The sequence below is a fragment of the Pagrus pagrus genome (assembly GCF_965226575.1).
Source record: "Pagrus pagrus genome assembly, chromosome: 18".
NCBI classification, from domain to species: domain Eukaryota; kingdom Metazoa; phylum Chordata; class Actinopteri; order Spariformes; family Sparidae; genus Pagrus; species Pagrus pagrus.
In genome coordinates, this window is record NC_140202.1 from 21,041,685 (window position 1) to 21,060,945 (window position 19,261).

Here is a 19,261-nt window from a genome sequence, read left to right on the forward strand (position 1 = left end):
AATAAATAAATAATAATAATAATAATAATAATAATTTGTTGAAGCCTCTATTACTGACTATAAGAAATATTATTATAAGAATATATTTAAATCTGAAATCAAAGCTCCTTTGTTTCCTGTGTTGCGTGCGTGTAACTTCACAGCTCAACGCAGCGCACGCAGGCTGCTTCAGCCCTTTTTTTCGCCACTTGCATTGTGCGCGCCGTGCGTTTCGCCCAATGAGCGCTACGGAAGCCGCGAGGTTCCGATTCGACTACGACGTTCCGCTTCCTCTCCGCCAGCTCCTCCCCGCCCGGGCCGAGCAAGGAGAGCCAGGCTGAGAGTACATTGGGGGGGAAAGTGAAGAGGAATGAAGAGTGTACGATAAAAAAGACGATATCTTTTTGTTCCATCTCCCCGGGGAAGTCTGACAAATCTCGGCGCTGAATCTGGGCTGTGACCGGAGAGGACATCAGCCGAGACGGGGCGGAGTTTCGGGAGAGTTTGCCCGGAGTGAGCTTGATACTTTTGCGGTTGACAGCAACCGGTGAGTTTTAAGATTTACTCATTCAACACAGCCAGTGTTAACATAGAAAGTTGCTTATTTGATAATAGCTGACTAACGTTTCTTTGGCACTCAGACTGAGGGACATCTCCCTGCGTAATTGTTGTGGAGACTCTTCTTTCTGGTCTCTTGAGGGGATAAAAATAAAAGTACACCAGGCCAGAGATCCACATCCTAGTGTTAGTGGGATCTATGGTTTGCCCTCCTTTTTAATTTAACCCAAAGTAATGACAGCCTACAGGGACACTGTAGTATTGTAATAACATGTGATGTTAATACAAAACATCTGTAACAACAGCCAGTGGAGAGGCCTTTAAATATCAGAGTAGCACTTTCATAATAAAATGTCATTTTAAAGTCACAGTGTTTTCTGTGCAGCAAAGTACAACATGGATACAGTGTATTGTATGTGTAGCTGCAGTACACACCTGTTTATGAACTAGTGGTGGGTAATATGTCGATATTATATCATTATTGTGATGCGAGACGATATATCATATGAGATTTTGTGTTTTAAAGGCTGTAATACAGTAAAGTGATCCCTTCTACTCGTCTTTACCCACTTCAGCCATTAAACACACACCACTGATGAGTATTTATCAGAAATATCAGTGTTTATATGTTGTAAAAGTACCAGTAATCTTCCCTATAATATTGTCGCAGTATTGATATGGAGATATTTGGTATCCCTGTCCCTATCTATCGCCATATAGCCTAAAAGGCCCGAGTCTAAACATATTGTACAACTTCTTAGTTCATAGTCTTCTTCAGCTAAGAGAAGCAGTGAGCAGAAACGTTTAGAAGCGGTCAGAAAAGTATCGTTATCCTAAAAAATGTACCTTAATTTCATTTGGAGGTGATAATTTGGGTTTTTTCAGGGGGAGTTTGGAGTTATGGCCTCCTGATTTCTAAAATCTCGACCATCAGCGTGCATGCAAATGCATCGATATAGGCTGTGACAGTCCAGCCTGTAATCCTGCAGGTACACTGAACCAGTCATTCATACACTGCTAGACCCTGAAGCCAACAGACTTCAACTGTGAGAGCTGAGGCTAGTTTTGTACCTGGTCCAAGCTGGAGAGTCAAGTTTTGACAGCAGCCTGGGCCTTCAGGTTGCCAGGTTGGTGATTTGATTTGTCCAAATGTTGACACAGGCGTGAGGCAGCTGTTTGAATAACAGGATAAGGTGTTCAGTGTGGGTGTGCAGCTGGGCAGTGTGTTTACGCCTCACTCACTAGCAGACCTATAATCAGTGACTGTAGAAGGTAGTGACTGTGTGTGTGTGTGTGTGTACTTATATTACATATTTGTGTGCTTTTATACCTGTATGTTTATGTGGAAGTGAATGAAAGGGGCTAGAGTGTGTGTGAATGTGTGTGTCAGCTTCATCACTCCTTCCAGGAAGTCCTCCGCAGAATTTCCTTTTATAGAAGCCGAATACAAAAGGCTTGCTGTCCACTTCCTGTAAACAGCTCGGCGGCCGTGTTTGCTGCGCTCTGGTTGGCCGGTTGGGTCCTCTGACCCTCTGGTGCTCGGGGAGTTCCAGGATGAGGAAGTGGGCTTCCCCTGATGGCGGTCAGCCACAGGGAATAGAAAGTGTTCAGATGCAGCGAGAGAGAGGAGAATGAGGAATAGAGACTATAACGGGCAGAGGGATGTGACAGGCTCCGAGGCACAGCGATGGTGAGAAAAGAGAGGTCTGTGGATTGAGAACAGACGGGAGATCTATGTGGACGCCGTCTGGATGTAAAATAGTGTGTGTGGTGAGCAAGCACGCAGGGTTGGAGGGGATAAATTAAGCGTGGAGACAAGGATTTGAAGGGAAAGCACAGCCTGCAGTTGCAAAGGGAACATATCCACATTAACACAGCTGATGACTCAATACATTGATATGTGGAGTAACATTAAAGTAAATGACAATAATTTTGAGAATTATTTGAGTGACTTTTAAAACAAAACATGTTGTGGTTTCACTTTCATAAACGCCCTCATTACTGTGTTTATTGTTTCAATTAAGTTAAGGCCGCTGGCTTGTTCATACTTTTTCATCCGTCTCTGTTCAAGCAGCGCTCGGACATCCTTCCATCAGCACTGAGTTTGAAAGACAGACTAGAGGACAAGATATTAAGAAGGTAAACGTCGTTTACGGCCTCCTTGTCGCCACACTAGCCTTGTTAGTATCATGTGCATGTGCAGCTCTCAACAGAGATGAGAAAGAAGCGGGATGTCTCACTCCTTAGCAACTTCCATCATCAGCTCCGGTAAAAACAGTGTGTTTTATGTCAGAAGGCTGTCAATTAAGACTTAAAACAAATTTTAACATCTTCTGGATGGAGTCTGATCGGCTGCGTTCTATGGACTCGTCTTTCTGCCGTTTTTGTGACGACAAATGTCACACACAGGAAGAAAATACAACAGAAAGGCAAACTTGTCTACTGGCAACGTGAAAGGAGACAATCAACTACTTTTTAGTGGGTATAAACGTTTAAAAAGTCCAACATTTACACACTAATTAGTCTGTAAAAATGGTGTAAGTCTATGGGAAAAGTGTGTTTGGGCCAATGTGTACACTTTGGCTTTGGCTTAAAAGGGTAAAAAAAGTGAAAAAATGAACGCAAGTCTATATAAAGGCCCTCTTGTGACCTCTCAGATATATCTAGTGACCTCTTTCTGTAACTAGCTTTGAGGTTTCTTCTTGCTGAATGACTGGGTCAGGGTTAGCACTGTCTGTTGATTCAATAAAACCATTTTGGCAGTAATAGGGAGTGTTAATTTATACAGAACACTGAAGAGTGTAGCCTCCAGGGCTGATGTGCACCTGCCTGCTCCCCTCAAAACTTTTCTCTGCTGCGCTCAGCAAGCTTGGCTCCGAGCTACATAAAAGATGTTCAAGAGCTCACAATGGAGCCCCTGTTGGCAAGGGGAGTGTGTGTTTTAGAGCAGGGAATGTGTGTGTGAGATGGGGCGTGCAAGAGGAGGAGCCTTGTGTGTGTGTGTGTGTGTGTGTCTGTGTGTGTGTGTGTGTGAGAGAGAGAGACAGGGATGAACAGGAGAGCACGCCCAACCCCTGCAGCCCTGCAGCTATGAAATTCCTACTGAGAGACAACTTGTCTCTGCCTGGCCAGCCAGCACCCAACATTCAGTCCAACACACACACACACACACACACACACACTGACTTCGAAAATGCACATTAAGGCTGGACCACTGGGGCTAATTTTATCCTGTCGGGGCAAGAATACACTTGTCCCATCCCAGATCGCTGAGGAATGAGGCAGCCTGCTAAGACCTGCCCAGAGAAGCCTGAAAAGAAGGAAAGAAGAGTAAGGAAACAGTGAGAGCTAAGTCGGCAGATGAGCGCCAGAGAAGGAGCTGCATGCGCTTGCTGGGAATACAACAGTTTTTCATTGTTTACCTGGTCTTCTGTAAGACGCAGAAGAGGCACAAACAGGTGAGTACTTAGCAGCTTCTGTGGAGGAGGCGAGGGGAGTGAAAAGACGTTTGGGGGCGTAAAGAGAGTTAGAGGAGTGTCTCATTCAATGTAGGTGGACTGGCTTGTGTGGTTGTATTTTCATAATGGTGTTTAAGTACTTGTCAGTAGCAGTGATTGCTGGGATCGCTTCGGAAAATATGCAGGGAGATGAAAATATAGCCTTGAGTCGAGTTAGTGCTGATGTGTCTTTAACTTGTAGCCTGGAGTCTTGGTTATAACATGGGTCACATCAGCTTGTGTGAAATGGCTTTTTTCGATAACCCCAAAGGCCCAGTGTTGTGTGTGTTGTTTGAAGCATTAAGGAAAGTGTGTGTGGCAAGATATCTTCCCAGGTGGAGCCTAATTTCATTGATTTTGCGGTGTTTCGTGTCACGGCTGAGTCAGACCAGCTGAGCTCTTGCAGATGCAAGCTTCGTGTGTGAAAAGGAGGTCACACAGACATATCAACCTGAGCCACGTCTGTTATCCCGGTTTAATACGAGCTGTGTCATCAGCGGTCAGACGCAGGAAGTGAGGAAACCTTTGTTTGCTTCCTGTTTCCTGTCTGTGATGTCACCAAAAAAAGCAGGCTGCAGCTCAAGAGTGGATCGAACTGCTTGCTCTGCAAGACTGAAAGAGGTGCTTTTGTGGTTGAGCGTGCATTTGTGTGTGTCTGTGTGTGTGCGCGTGTGTCTACAATGGCAGTTTTCACCATATTAGGGTAATGGATAACACAGAGAGTGAGGAAGAAGTAGTCAAATCAAGAACCAATACATACATGTGAAAATGCTACACTTAAAATCCAAGTTAAGTGAAAGCACACAAGTACTATGCTGTGATTGATATGTTGTGTGACATTATTAGGTTATTCATACTGATTCATCAATAACTAAGGCCCTGTTCAGACCTGGTATCAACATCCGTCCTGAGCGATCCGATCACAATGAAGTAGAAGCCACAATAACAGGCACAATGGATTTCACACTGTCTTTACATGTGGCTCAGTGTAATGTAAATGTTTGGGCTCGCTTAACCTGCCAATGTCAGCAATGTCGTTTGTGAACACCATTGAACTAATAACTGAATATCTCCACACTCCCCCAGAGTCTAGAGGGTTAAAGTGTCCCCTTGGCTAACAACCCCAAAGACATCTGAACAATGAGGGGACAGTAGCTGCTGCTGGGCAGAAGCTTAGCAGATAGTAAAGAAGCCATTGTTTAATGTGAAACAATCATTGTGTTTTATAAGCTTCTCCTGCACTTACTGAGTACAGTACTTGACTGTTGTCTCTATCACGATTCTGAGGTTTCAGCTTCTCTTACCCAGACTTTAACTGAACACTGTCACTGTTACAATACCATTCTCTCTCTCTCGCTCTCTCTCTCTCTGTCTCTCTGTGTCTCTCTCTCTCTGTGTCTCTCTGCCTCCTTTCCTTCCTCATTAATTTGTAACACTGAACGAGACTCAACACGTCACTTTGCCCGTTCAGCGCTGCTTCCTGTTCACACTCTCTGTTCCCTTCGCTCCAAAACTCCGTGCCGATCCCCAGATCGTGGCATGGATGGACTAGTTAACTCTGCGTGAGTTTTTCTTGGTTTGTTGTTGTGTTGTTTCTGTCTTTTCATAAGGTAGGCTTGATCTGAACCCTTTTCTCAGGAGCATTTTTAGCTCAAAGCTTTTGCTAGCATTGTGAGAACTAAAAAAAAAAAAACAGGAAGAAGGGAACGAGTGATTGAGCATGCAACGGACTTACTGTGCTTCTTGTGCGCCATTGTCACCTCTTCTCGTCCGTGCAGGTGTACGTGTGTGTAGATGTGTGACAGCGGAGTGTGTGAGGACAAGCCCCCCGCCCCCCCTGTCAGGATGAGCAGCCAAGGAGGAGGACCAAAGGACTCACAGTCAGCCAATCACAGCTCTCGGCCACTGCCGTCTGTACCGGAGGAGAGGAAGTCCAGAAACAAGATCATCTCAATGTTTGCCTCAGAGAAAGGTGAGAGGTATCAAGTTTGACACAAAAGACACACATTGCAGTGGTTGATCAGCGCATTGACCCCTTGACCTTTACCTGCAGGAGGCAGGAAGAAGGATCGGGACAAGGACAGGCCTGAGATCTCCTCACCATCTGACTTCGAACACACCATCCATGTGGGCTTTGATGCTGTCACTGGAGAGTTCACTGTGAGTATCTGACCTTAAAGCTGTGCAGTGTGCTCGTTCAGATATGGGACATTTTACAGACTACAGACAGATAAAGAATAATTTCAAGCAAAACTTGTGGATGTCGTCGTATAAAATGCTAAAATGGGTCGCCAAATATGCTTGGACGGCCATAAATGTACAAGCCACCGTTCATTTAGCTTAGCATAGAGACTAGAAACGGAGGGAAACAGCTAGCCTGGCTCTTTCCAAAGTTTCACTCATTTACCGTACAGAAATAAAAATCATAGCAGAATTCTCATCTAACTACAGCAAGCAAGCAAAGTGTATTTCCCAAAGGCCCTCCAAAATATTCTTATAGTTTTACACCTTAATGCTGCTAGGAAACATCTAGTGCTCGGTCTAATCAAAAGAATGACCTGTGTAAACAGAGAGTCAGTGTAGCATCACAAGCTGCGACATAGATCCAAGAAAGAACCGGTATACCAGGAAACTTATGTGTTAAACTAAATTAGAGAAACGTGTTTGAGAGTAAGTACTAATAATACAGTTTGGCATGACATCAGTTTGTGCTTGATGATCAATAGCTGATGCTATTTGATCATCAAGTCTAACGTGTTTGGCCTGAAACATTCCTCTTTCGTTCTTCACTCTTAACAGAGATCTACTTTGTGTCCAGCAACTTGTTTTAATTTGGTGACGTGTAAAATCTTAACTTAATAAGCACTTTTGCTTTAACTTGGCTAAGTTTGAACGTAGGCAAACAGGAGACTTCAGATAACTTTTGAGTAACTGACAACCAATATATTTGCAGCTCTAGTTGTGCCAAGAGATTATTACAGTTGTATTAGTGAATCCAGCGAGGGCAACATGAGCTTATACAAGTGATTCAGAAGACAATTCACAGATGCAGCTTTACTTTTTTATGTATTTTTTTATGTCCAGTAGGCATACGTATTTTAAAAGGAGTGTCACTTATCTCCAAATCCCTGATACGATTAGGTTTTTGATAACAACAAAAAAAAAAAAGATAGGAGAGATAAGATAGAAATTCAGATTGTTACAAAGTCTGGTTCCTCAAATCTCTCCAGAGTAAACCCTCTTGCCCCAAACACATCAATAAAGGATCTCTGAAAAAGAAAATAAACCCAACCACTGCAGTTAACACTTAAGACTTGGCTAGAGGAGCTCCACCTGTGTCGTTTTGGTGCATTCACAGTATCTTCTTTTGTTTCATAGGTCGAGTTTTGTATATGTTTCTCACTGTGTATGTGTGTGTTTGTTTGTTTGTTCCAGGGCATGCCGGAGCAGTGGGCCCGTCTCCTTCAAACCTCCAACATCAGCAAATCAGAACAGAAGCAGAATCCTCAGGCCGTCCTCGACATCCTCAAGTTCTACGACTCCACCAGTGGAAAACAGAAATACCTCAGTCTTTCCGCGTCAGGTCAGTTTTTCTTTTGCTCAACAGATAATGAAAAACGTGATGTTGCAACTGCACACGCTCACTCCTCTGTCCTTATACTTTATCTCTTACAGATAAAGACTCACAGTCGGTGAGTACTTCCATCCATCACTTCTGCTTTAATAGCATAACATTGAACACATTTGTCAATTTCTGACTGAGATTCTGTTTAATCTGCGTGTGTTTGCTGTTGCAGTCAGGCAAGCAGGGTACAGCGACCTCGACAACAGGTGGCAAGGGTGGAGACGACGATGATGATGACGATACACCGCCTCCAATCGTGGCACCGCGGCCAGAACACACAAAATCAGTGAGTCAACGTAACACGGTTGTGTTTTTGAATATTTGAAAATGCAGGATTTATATATATTGAACAATATTCACAAAATTAAGAACATAGAATCAGTTGTATAGAGTTAATTTTAGTCTTTTTTTACAGCAAAGTAAGTGAATAAACTGCCAAAACTCACAAGCTGCCAAAAGCAATAAGGGCAAGATCACCCAAAGTCAGTATTGCTCAATTTTTCTTTTCCTGTTCTGTGTCAGGTGTACACGAGGTCGGTGATAGACCCAATCCCAGCTCCAGAGGGAGATGCCGCCTCTAAGGCAGCCGACAGACAGAAGAAGAAGGGAGGCAAGATGACCGATGAGGAGATCATGGACAAACTCAGTATGTCTAAACATCGGAAATTACACATCGCAGGCAAAACCACAGCTATTTTAGGCTCCAGTTGAGCTGACTTAACAATTTTTTTCTATGTCTCCTAGGAACTATTGTCAGTATTGGAGATCCTAAGAAGAAATACACTCGCTATGAGAAGATCGGCCAGGGGTGAGTCAGAATTCAGGGCAACAGGAGTCTGTTTAGCCGGTTGCTGTGCCAATAGTTTTAATAGTCGGAAAAACAAACATGGAAAATCAATTTATTTCACCTCCACCATTTTTGTTTCTAACTTTCAGGGCCTCAGGCACAGTTTACACAGCCATAGATGTTTCCACGGGTCAAGAGGTAAGGTTACTTCAACAGTCATCCTGGTTTCCCCTCATTGTGATGTGAAGGTTGGACTGAGCTTAAAAAAATCCCAATTATTAGTAGAAGGGCTGAAGGAGTACCTGTGATTTAAACATTTTTACCTCCTGTGAATGTATCGTTCTTTTTCTTGGCATAATTGATTTCTTTTCAACTAAAAACAACAGATAACTAACTATAAGGTTCTGTTTATTCTTTATTATTTTGTTCATGTCGTAATAGATCAACAATTCTTCTTAAAAGCAGATTTTTTTTAAGTTAGAAAAACTTAACATTCTTAGTTTTAATACATTGACATTACAGTAAAGTGCGGTGCTGCAGAGAAGGATATCCTGTGGCATGCAGTCACGCGGGTGTGTTGCTTCCCTACTTTGAGTAATGGAACAATTTACTTTTGCAATCTGTTTTGTTCAAACATATTATAAACAATATTTAAACCCACAGCTGGACTGTAAGTTTCCTTTTTTTGCTATAAAAGTAACTGGAAGAAGTTGGTCGGTAGGTTGAAGTGGTGATCGTGTTATATTACTGTAATTATAACATTTTAAGGTGAGCCTTTTAGCATGATAGTTGCATAGAAGAATAACTACAGTTTTGGAGAAGAAGTCTTAATAGAGTTATATTTAACAAAACCTGATTTATCTGTGATTTCTCTTGGCAACTTAAATCTTCGGAAAAAACGAGTTCAAAGTATGCTTACAGTATTGACAAGTAGCACTGAAGGTTAGTTAGTTTCTGTACATTGCGTGTATTGGTGGTACTTGATTTACAGGATGTTGTGTTTTCTGCAGGTGGCCATCAAACAGATCAACTTGCAGAAGCAGCCAAAGAAGGAGCTGATCATCAACGAGATCCTGGTCATGAAGGAGCTGAAGAACCCCAACATTGTCAACTTCGTAGATAGGTAACGCCGTCACCGCACTGACAAACACGCACAGTAAACACGCATAGCACCAACTGTGATTTGACTGTGCGCGTGTGTATTTCCAGTTTCCTCGTAGGAGACGAGCTTTTCGTGGTGATGGAGTACCTGGCTGGTGGCTCCCTAACCGATGTCGTGACGGAGACGTGCATGGACGAAGCTCAGATCGCCGCTGTCTGCAGGGAGGTAGGATTCTTTTCAGGCAGCCGAACTTACAAAACCTGTCAAAGCACCTGCGTCACACAATCAAGGTCATATGTATCAAATGAACGGCTCAAAACTTCCTTTGTCATTTTATAGAACAATGAAACCTATTTGTACTGCAATATGACACATAAACCACTTACCTATCAATTTATCAAGAGTGTCAGAGAAAGAAAAGAAGCTTTACAGGCCAAACACTTTCAGGGACATATTTTTTTCTCCTACTTCGAGTTATAGAAGTGAAATCACTTTGTAAACTCTCTGAACTTGGTTAGGAAATTAGTCTTTTCAATGCTTAGGAGCGCTCCAGAGGTGCCCTACCCTGCTAGGATTTGTCAGGACACAGCAGAGACATGTGCACACATACCACAGGAGGAGAGATGTTCATTTATGAAATGTTGTTGAAAGATACCGTTTTGTCGTGTCAACAGGAAGAAGGCAGCTTTGCAAACGTTTTGTGGCTATAAACATTTACGATTTCTGCAGTTAGAAACCAAACCTTGATAGCTGTTACAGCACGTCAGATATGCATTCATTCTCAGTTACTTACCAAAAAACATATTGCGTGTATCCTTGAGATCTAACAAACACGTTGAATGCATCGACTTTATTACATTTTGAAGCCTGCGTTGTTTACATTCAATTATTAGTTTGCATTCTTCTTTGTCTTCTCTGCCTTTGATGCAACGTTGATGTGTTTATTTGTGCTTTACTGCCATCTGTAGGTCATTAGAGTAGTGTGAGACGATAGTCAGGAATGTGTTTCATACAATGTGAGCGGGTCTCTAAGAATTCTTGTTTGTACAGTGCTTTAACTTTTGTGGATCCTCACCTTTCTCCCTCTCTGCGTCCAGGTCCTCCAGGCTCTTGAGTTTCTTCATGCCAACCAGGTCATCCACAGAGACATCAAGAGTGACAACGTATTGCTGGGGATGGACGGATCTGTCAAACTTAGTAAGAGAAAGCACCGGCGAAGATGAACGCAACGCAACGTGGCCGTGAATAAATTGATCTTAACAGACATTTCTTTCTCTCTCTGCAGCTGACTTCGGCTTCTGCGCCCAGATCACTCCAGAGCAGAGCAAACGCAGCACCATGGTGGGGACCCCGTACTGGATGGCTCCAGAGGTGGTGACCAGGAAAGCCTACGGACCCAAAGTGGACATTTGGTCTCTGGGGATCATGGCGATAGAGATGGTGGAGGGAGAGCCTCCGTATCTCAACGAGAACCCTCTCAGGGTGAGTGTGTGGATTTTGATGTTCGTAATAAATCTTCTGTGTGGTGATACGGAAAGAAAACAGAATGAAATTAAAATGCTTCAGGATTATTTTACACTGCTTTTCTCACCATGCTGTTGTGCTCGTCGTAGGCATTGTATTTAATCGCCACCAATGGGACTCCTGAGCTGCAGAGTCCAGAGAAGCTGTCCCCTGTCTTCAGAGCCTTCCTGTCCCGCTGTCTGGAGATGGACGTGGAGAAACGAGGATCAGGCAGAGAACTGCTGCAGGTAGAAGAGGCTACACACTCATACCGAACATTAGGGCTGCTTTCAATACTCAGTTATACTTTTGTGTGTGTGACCAACAGTCCAACACATAAAGATATTAAGATAACTGATGTCCATGTTTTCACTCCTCTTTCACTCTGTCTCTCTGTAGCATCCATTCTTGAAGGTGGCCAAGCCTCTGTCCAGCCTCACCCCGCTCATCCTGGCAGCCAAGGACGCCATGAGGAGCAACCGCTAAATCCCAGTCTCTAAAGACTATAAGTGCTAATGCCATTGACAGCCAGACCAGCCATCATCATCTGCTGGTCTACGTATGACGACCATCAGCGACCTTCTCAAAGATTCACAAAATGCCTCTCCACTCTTTCCAGTGTTTCTGTACTGATGCCAGATGTATCTCCTTTGTGCCTTGTTCTAAAGCTGCACACAGCCATGATGTGTTTTTCTATTTCTTGCAGCCAGAGCACGTGTGTGTTGTTGATGTTGACACTGGTTGCTACAGTATGCATTATCAGGAATGTGCGATCACTGTTGCAAAGGTTCAAGACTCTTCACACACCAAAAGCCATAAAAAACAAATGATCTCTTCTCACCTGTAGGAGTTACCTGTTCACAAAGCTGCTGAATGCAGCTTTTACTGAATAAAAGAGGAACTCCTAATGTTGCCACTGATGACATCATATTTAATAAATTAATTGAATTTATATCTCTGCAGTGATTGGTTTATTGCTCAAGACCAGGGGTTCCCAACCTTTTTTGAAAACATGGACCAGACATGAGCTATAATTTTAAAGGCGGACCAGGAGGTGGGCGTGTGTGACCCATACGTGACATGAACAGCAAAATGTTTTCATTGTCATACTTACACTGTTACGTAAATAAAATCAGTTTTTGAACATTTTATGTTAAAGGAAAGTTATCTGCCCCGTGATGTATGTGAAGGTCAGCATTTCCAGGAAAATACATAACAAAACACAATGCAGTACATAAAATCTCTTAGTTCCTACTGGGTTTTCGCGGCCCCCGTACTGAACGACCCAAGACCCAGTACTGGTCCATCGGCCAGAGGTTGGGAACCTTCTTCTCTTAATCTCTCATGGGCTAAGGAGCTAGTTTTAGTGCTGAATTGCTCTGTGAACTGCTGTTGGACAAAAACATCAGGTCTTAAAGCGTGGACAGACACAGCTCAATGTTCAGTTTCTTCTTTTAACTTGTCAAGTTACAAGGTGCTTTCAGCTTTAGGATGTATTGTGAATAAGGAATATAGGTGATGAGAAATGAGAGATGACGATCAAGAGGATTATCGCTTTGGTGTGTGGAGAGACTGTGACCTTTGCAATTGTTTACTGGTCGTTGTTGCGATGGTTACACATGTGTCAGGGTCCAAAAAGTTGTGAAACTGGCATGGAAAACTAAAATGTGCCAATACTGTGCTGTACTGTGGCCCAGCATTGGACAGTATGATCTTTGTTCGGGGGAAAAAGCCATACAAGTGTCCTTGTTTGACCCTGTATCTCACTGAAAATTAAAACCATTCCAGTCAAAGGAATGGGATTCGAGTTTGTTTTTGTCCATGAAACTTTTTTTTTTAAATAGTAGTAGAGTGTCAAGGTTTTGTAAGTTGAGAGTTTCAGCCCCTGCTGGCAGTTTGGGGTATTACCAGGCACCAAAACACACTATCATTAAAGGTGCAATATGTAAAAATTTGGCCTCCTGTTAAATTCATACTAGGGCAGCCTATATGAGTATAGCTCCTAAATGCTGCTAACTACATTCTGTTTATACATCCACGATTGTAGTTACTGTTAGCTTGTTAGCTCAGTTAGCCATGCAGCTGCCATGTTGGTGTTAACACTAGCACAGGAGTGAGAAAATAGGTTTTTCAGGCCTGCGTCTAGCTGGTGAGCACGCTAACTTCAGTAGATATGTCTGAGACACAATAAATAACATCAAAACTCTTTAATTTTTGAAAGTTATAGACAAAAAATCTAACAAATTGCACCTTTAAAATGAGTCAGACTTCTGCTATCAAACTATGCTATGCAAACTATGCAAACCCATCTGAACACTGATCGGAAAAGAAAAAAGTCACATTTCTATTACTATGATGTTTCTTCTTCTGTTTGTCTTTAGCTGTGCCTTTTGCCTTACTGTCAGCGTGTTGGTGCGAGTGCAGCACAAATACTGTTTGAAATCGTCTGTCTGTATGTGTCGAACTGGAGGAAGACTTCGCATTTTGTTTTGTATATTATGTATTGGTGATGTCCTGTATTTTTTAACAGCTTTGAAAAAGTATGTATATCATTGTTTTATATTTGTAACTAACAAAACAGAAGACAAATATGTGTTTTCAACTTGTCATTGTGAACCAATTCATCCTCAGTTCCCTGAACTTTGCGTTTATGGACTCAAACCATAAAATGTATCGATAAGCCTGAGACACTCAAGCCAGACCTGAGTCAAGCAGTATTTGGGAATTATTGTTTGTTTTAACCTGCTTGGAGTACCACATGTGATTGGTTTACACCTATTTTTTCTATAAGTTTAGACAATCACTGGAAAGCATTTAAAAATGCTTATTAAATGTGCCTTTTTAAAACGTATGGTACTCAACAGGTTGACACAAACACTGAGTACTTGCATATAATATTAACAGGCCGGAAGACACAGTTGTGTGGCTTTTGACCAGAACACACATTCCAGTTTTACATGTAATATGAGTTATTGCAGACTTTAAAATGAATGTGTTATGTTCATCATGAAACCCACAACTTCTGGTGTTGAATACAATCCATACAGTTTGTAAATTATTATTAAACGTGGACCTAAATAGGCTTGTGTCTGGTTTATTAAAGGGCATGAGGGGTGAAAGCCAGCTACAAAGCTAAAAATGACAATGTCAAACAACTTCAAAGAGACAGAAAATAGTCAGAGACCACAAAGCAAATTAAAATGAATTCAAAATGACTACAAGAGTTGAAAAATAACCACAAGCAGAAGACAAAGAAACAAAATAACCTAAGAGATGCAAGACGACTTCCAAGAAAATGATTACACACACAGACAAAATGACATAAAGAAACACAAGACAACTTAGAGGCAAAATGAATCTGACGATCCAAAATGACCATGAAGAGACAAAAAACTACTTTGAAGAGATGCAAAACAATTTCAGGGTGACAAAAACAACCATCAGGAGACATAAAAAAAGCACAAAGAGACTCAAAACAACTTCAAAGAGATGCAAAACGACAGCTGAGACACAAAACATGACTTCAAAGAGACTCAAAATGACACCAAAGAGATATAAAAACAGCTTCAAAGAGATATAAAACAATTTCAAAGCGATATAAAACAATTTCAAAGTGACTTCAGAGACACAAAAACAATGACACAGATGCAAAATCGCTACAAAATGATGCAAAATGGCACCAAAGTGATGTTAAACAACTTAAAATAGACAAAATGAGATTCAAAACGACCACAAAAAGATGAAAAACAAGCAGAAACAGACCACAATTAGACAAAATAACCACCAAGAGATGCAGACAACTTCAAAGAAGCTCAAAACAACTACAAAGTGATGCAGAACAAGGGAGATGCAAAAGACTTCAAAGATCCAAACAAAACACAGAAAAGACATAAAACGCCCTCAAAGAGATCCAATACAATCTCAAGGTGACTTCAAAGAGAGACAAAACAATGACGGAGATGCAAAAACACAACAAACTGAAGCATATCGGCCACAAAGAGATGCGAAACAATCATAAAGATACAAAACCATCGCAAAGAAATACAACTACCAATAGTCTTTCCCCTATAAAAGAGAGATGGTGGGAATGTACATGTCTGTGTCCTCAGAGGCTCATCATCATCTCATACTTCGTCCATGAAGTGACATTTTCCTGTTTTGCCACAAGAGAGCAGCATTCGTCTTTACTCGGCCAAAATGCACACACAACTCTCACAGGAATAAGACATTATAATTTGAATATCTGTTGTGCTTCCTCCCACGTCACATGTTTTAAAGGCACCAAGTCTTGTGCAGAGTAAGCCACAATTTTATCATTTTCTCACACACAAACACACACATCCATATTGAAGATGTCACCGGTATTCCTGCTGATACTGGCAGCCCACATTCAGGGTGAGATAATTGAGCTGACCTTTCTATAACTGATGCAGGGTTGTAGTTTCATTTTTACATTGGAAATGTCATTTATTTTCTGCAGGATCAACGGCCAGTCCAACTGTGATTCAGTCTCCTGCGTCAAAGTCTGTTGGTGTGGGAGAGACGATCTCTCTGAACTGCACAGCCAGTACAGGAGTCGATGATGATCTCAGCTGGTACCTGCAGAAACCTGGACAGACTCCCAAACTGCTGTTTTACAAAATAAGTAGCCGTCAGTCTGGTACACCGAGTCATTTCATCAGCAGTGGATCTGAACCTGTGTTCACTCTAACAATCGGTGGATTCCAGGCAGATGATGCAGGAGATTACTACTGCATGGGAGTGTATACAGGCCTCCGCACATAGTGATATAGAGCCGTACAAAAACCTCCCTCAAATTAGTTGCAGCTGTGACCCTTTGCAAGAGATTCTGATACGCACCACTGCTCACCTGAAAATAGCATAGTCACACAAAGTGCAACCACAACTTACAGGAACTTATGGTAGCTCATCGTCAGTCAAAGGAGAACTGAAACTTAGATTTCCATGTCCCTCATAGTCAGTTTGTTCCCTTTTTGCAGCTCCAGATGTTCAATTATGCATCCAGTCTTGATCACTAAGATAAAAGTGTCAAAACAGAATCTAAAGCACACTCTGTGACATAGATTACTGTGCCGTACATTTTTAAGCAGTCGGGAAATAACACAAAATGCAGACTGCATTTGTGTCCCACATTGCCTTCAGTGTGTTGAGAGCAGAGAAATGATTTCCATAGAGAGGAGGCTTTGCATGGTCAGCTGATCCTCCAGTGAACTGAGAAGGTTTATAGTCCTGTGAGTTCAACACTGCAGGACTCAGATCTGTCAGTCAACACAGCAGAAAGCACAACCACCATGACTCTCATCACCATCCTCATCTGGACGCTGGCCTGCTGCTGTTTTACAGGTTGGTTCACTCAGCAACATTTCAGACATGATGTGCTGCCTTTTCTCTCATTTATTTCTGCTGATAAATCAATGATTTGTTTTTGTGTGCAGGATGCAGCGGTCAGGTGACTGTGACTCAGCCTCCAGTAGTGACATTTACTCCAGGATCCACTGTCACTCTCACCTGTAAAACCAGCCAAAGTGTTACTTCGTATTGTGGTAGCAATTTATGTCTGCACTGGTATCAACAGAAATCTGGACAGACTCCAAAGCTCCTAATAACATCTGTGAGCACACGTGTATCAGGAACACCAGCTCGGTTTAGTGGCAGTGGAAGAAGCTCTGACTTCACTTTGACCATCAGTGGAGTTCAGACTGAAGATGCAGCAGTTTATTACTGTCAGAGTTACCACAGTGGTGGAGTGTTCACACAGTGATTTGTCGTCGTACAAAAACCTCCCTCAGTCAGACTGCAGAGACACTGAGCTGTTACAGCAGGAACCGACTGCAGCTGCTGAAGAGGAAGAGACTCTGACACAGACCACTGAACACAGAGCTGACAGGAGCCTCACCAAGCACACAATACTTATTAATATACATATATTAATATATAAAATATCACATTCAAAATTAACACTGTTATGATAACCAACATCCCACAATGTTTTTTTTCACCTCATATTTTCAAGATATGAAATAAGCTGAATATATGAAAAGTGAATCACATATAAATCCAAATATACAAAATCCTGTAACATAACTTATGTAACTGGTTCTCATCACAGAAAGGTAGAAGAACAAGATAATTCAGAAAAACATCACGTTTTCAGTATTAATGAGCTAGTGCTATCAACATTATGTCTGCCAATACATGTTAACCATAAGCACTAGCTAAGCTGGCTCGCTAGTCAAGCTAATCAGGTGAGCTAGAAAGCTTGTCTGTCAGTGTACATTGCATGAAGCTTTACTGTACTCGTATTAAAAAAACAAACAATGGCTATTTAGGGCAGTGTAGTCTAATTCATAAATTTGGCTTTTCCTCATGGCTGTTTAGTCTCATCTGGTCCCAGGGCTGAGGCCATTGTTTCCCACAACTTTGTCTGAGGGCAGGTGAATCCCTCCTGGTCTCAGGGCAGAAGTCCTATTTTTCTGTTCTCAGGGAAAGAGACGTCCGAAGAGACATCCGAAGCTACTTCACCATAAGTAGTAGCCTAGCTGCTAGGCTGTTGTTAGTTAGCTAACTACCCACACACACACAATGCAAGCCTCCTAGCCAAACATTAACACTCATTCTACTATGGAAAAGTGTTATTAAGGTGTTAGTGTAGTGAACATGGGCTAGTATTGAAGCTAACCGACTTTGAGTTCTATAATGTTTGCCGATGTTGTATCGAGCTCTGTTTCCTCGTCCAGATTTGTTTCCCCTCGTCCCGCTCCCGTCCAAAATGGCCCGAAGATGAGTTCCCCCTGCTGTAATGGTCAGATTTAATGATATCAACCTGAAAATCACAGGACTTATCTGTTGTGGGGAAAGAAGTCAGCAGTATGAATTTGAAAGATGTGTGAGCCTCCTTCCTATTGAACAGAGGGGGAACAGTATCTGACAGTGATATTACAAGCTGTCAGGATGCGTTCTCCCTGCTGTAATGGTCAAGCCTGAAAATCAGGTCAGTGTCCCTACCAAAGCTGAGACCAAATGTATGCCCTTGCTTTTTAGTCTCATCTGGTCACAGGGCAGAGACCATTGTTTCCCAGAATTGTGTATGAGGGCAGGTGAGGAAGTCGTATTTTTCTGTTCTCAGGGCAACGTAGTTGGAGAAAAGGGAGTCAACTGTCTCCTCTGGTCTCAGGGCAGAAATTGTCTGAGGGCAGGTGAATCTCTCCTGGTCTCAGGGCAGAAGTTGTATTTTTCTGTTTTAAGGCAACGTGGTTGGACGAAAGGGAGTCCACTGTCTCCTCTGGTCTCAGGGCAGAAGTTGTTTTGTAGGATTTTCCTCATGGCTGTTTAGTCTCATCTGGTCGCAGGGCAGAGACCATTGTTTCCCACAACTTTGTCTGAGGGCAGGTGACTCTCTCCTGGTCTCAGGGCAGAAGTTGTATTTTTCTGTTTTAAGGCAACGTAGTTGGACGAAAGGGAGTCAACTGTCTCTTCTGGTCTCAGGGCAGAAGTTGTCTGAGGGCAGGTGAATCCCTCCTGGTCTCAGGGCAGAAGTTGTCTGAGGGCAGGTGAATCTCTCCTGGTCTCAGGGCAGAAATCGTCTGAGGGCAGGTAGTCCATCCTGGTCTCAGGGCACAAGTTGTCTGAGGGCAGGTGAATCCATCCTGGTCTCAGGGCAGAAGTTGTCTGAGGGCAGGTGAATCTCTCTTGGTCTCAGGGCAGAAGCTGTCTGAGGGCAGGTGAATCCCTCCTTGTCTCAGGGCAGAAATCGTCTGAGGGCAGGTGAATCTCTCTTGGTCTCAGGGCAGAAATCGTCTGAGGGCAGGTGAATCCCTCCTGGTCTCAGGGCAGAAGTTGTATTTTTCTGTTTTAAGGTAGCGTAGTTAGACGAAAGGGAGTCAACTGTCTCCTCTGGTCTCAGGGCAGAAGTTGTCTGAGGGCAGGTGAATCCCTCCTGGTCTCAGGGCAGAAATCGTCTGAGGGCAGGTGACTCTCTCCTGGTCTCAGGGCAGAAGTTGTATTTTTCTGTTTTAAGGCAACGTAGTTGGACGAAAGGGAGTCAACTGTCTCTTCTGGTCTCAGGGCAGAAGTTGTCTGAGGGCAGGTGAATCCCTCCTGGTCTCAGGGCAGAAGTTGTCTGAGGGCAGGTGAATCTCTCCTGGTCTCAGGGCAGAAATCGTCTGAGGGCAGGTGAATCCATCCTGGTC

The 19,261-nt window shown here is 42.8% G+C and overlaps 1 protein-coding gene across 4 annotated transcripts; it reads left to right on the plus strand.

Annotated features, from left to right (window-relative positions):
• Positions 1 to 269: 269 nt before the first annotated feature.
• On the plus strand, positions 270 to 14,133 carry LOC311273825 (serine/threonine-protein kinase PAK 2-like). 4 transcript variants are annotated; one of them, XM_084381081.1, is made up of 15 exons: positions 270 to 526; positions 5,813 to 6,006; positions 6,088 to 6,194; positions 7,470 to 7,617; positions 7,710 to 7,726; positions 7,832 to 7,945; positions 8,182 to 8,305; positions 8,404 to 8,467; positions 8,596 to 8,644; positions 9,457 to 9,569; positions 9,656 to 9,773; positions 10,646 to 10,745; positions 10,834 to 11,030; positions 11,162 to 11,299; positions 11,451 to 14,133. In XM_084381081.1, exons 2-15 carry the CDS (start codon positions 5,829 to 5,831, stop codon positions 11,535 to 11,537), a joined length of 1,554 nt encoding a protein of 517 aa, XP_084237207.1. In that variant the 5' UTR covers positions 270 to 526; positions 5,813 to 5,828; the 3' UTR covers positions 11,538 to 14,133. The 4 variants fall into 4 exon arrangements, with proteins under 4 accessions (XP_084237207.1, XP_084237208.1, XP_084237209.1 ...); XM_084381082.1 differs by lacking the exon at positions 270 to 526 and adding an exon at positions 2,564 to 2,676; XM_084381083.1 differs by lacking the exon at positions 270 to 526 and adding an exon at positions 3,777 to 3,995.
• The last annotated feature ends 5,128 nt before the right edge of the window (positions 14,134 to 19,261 follow it).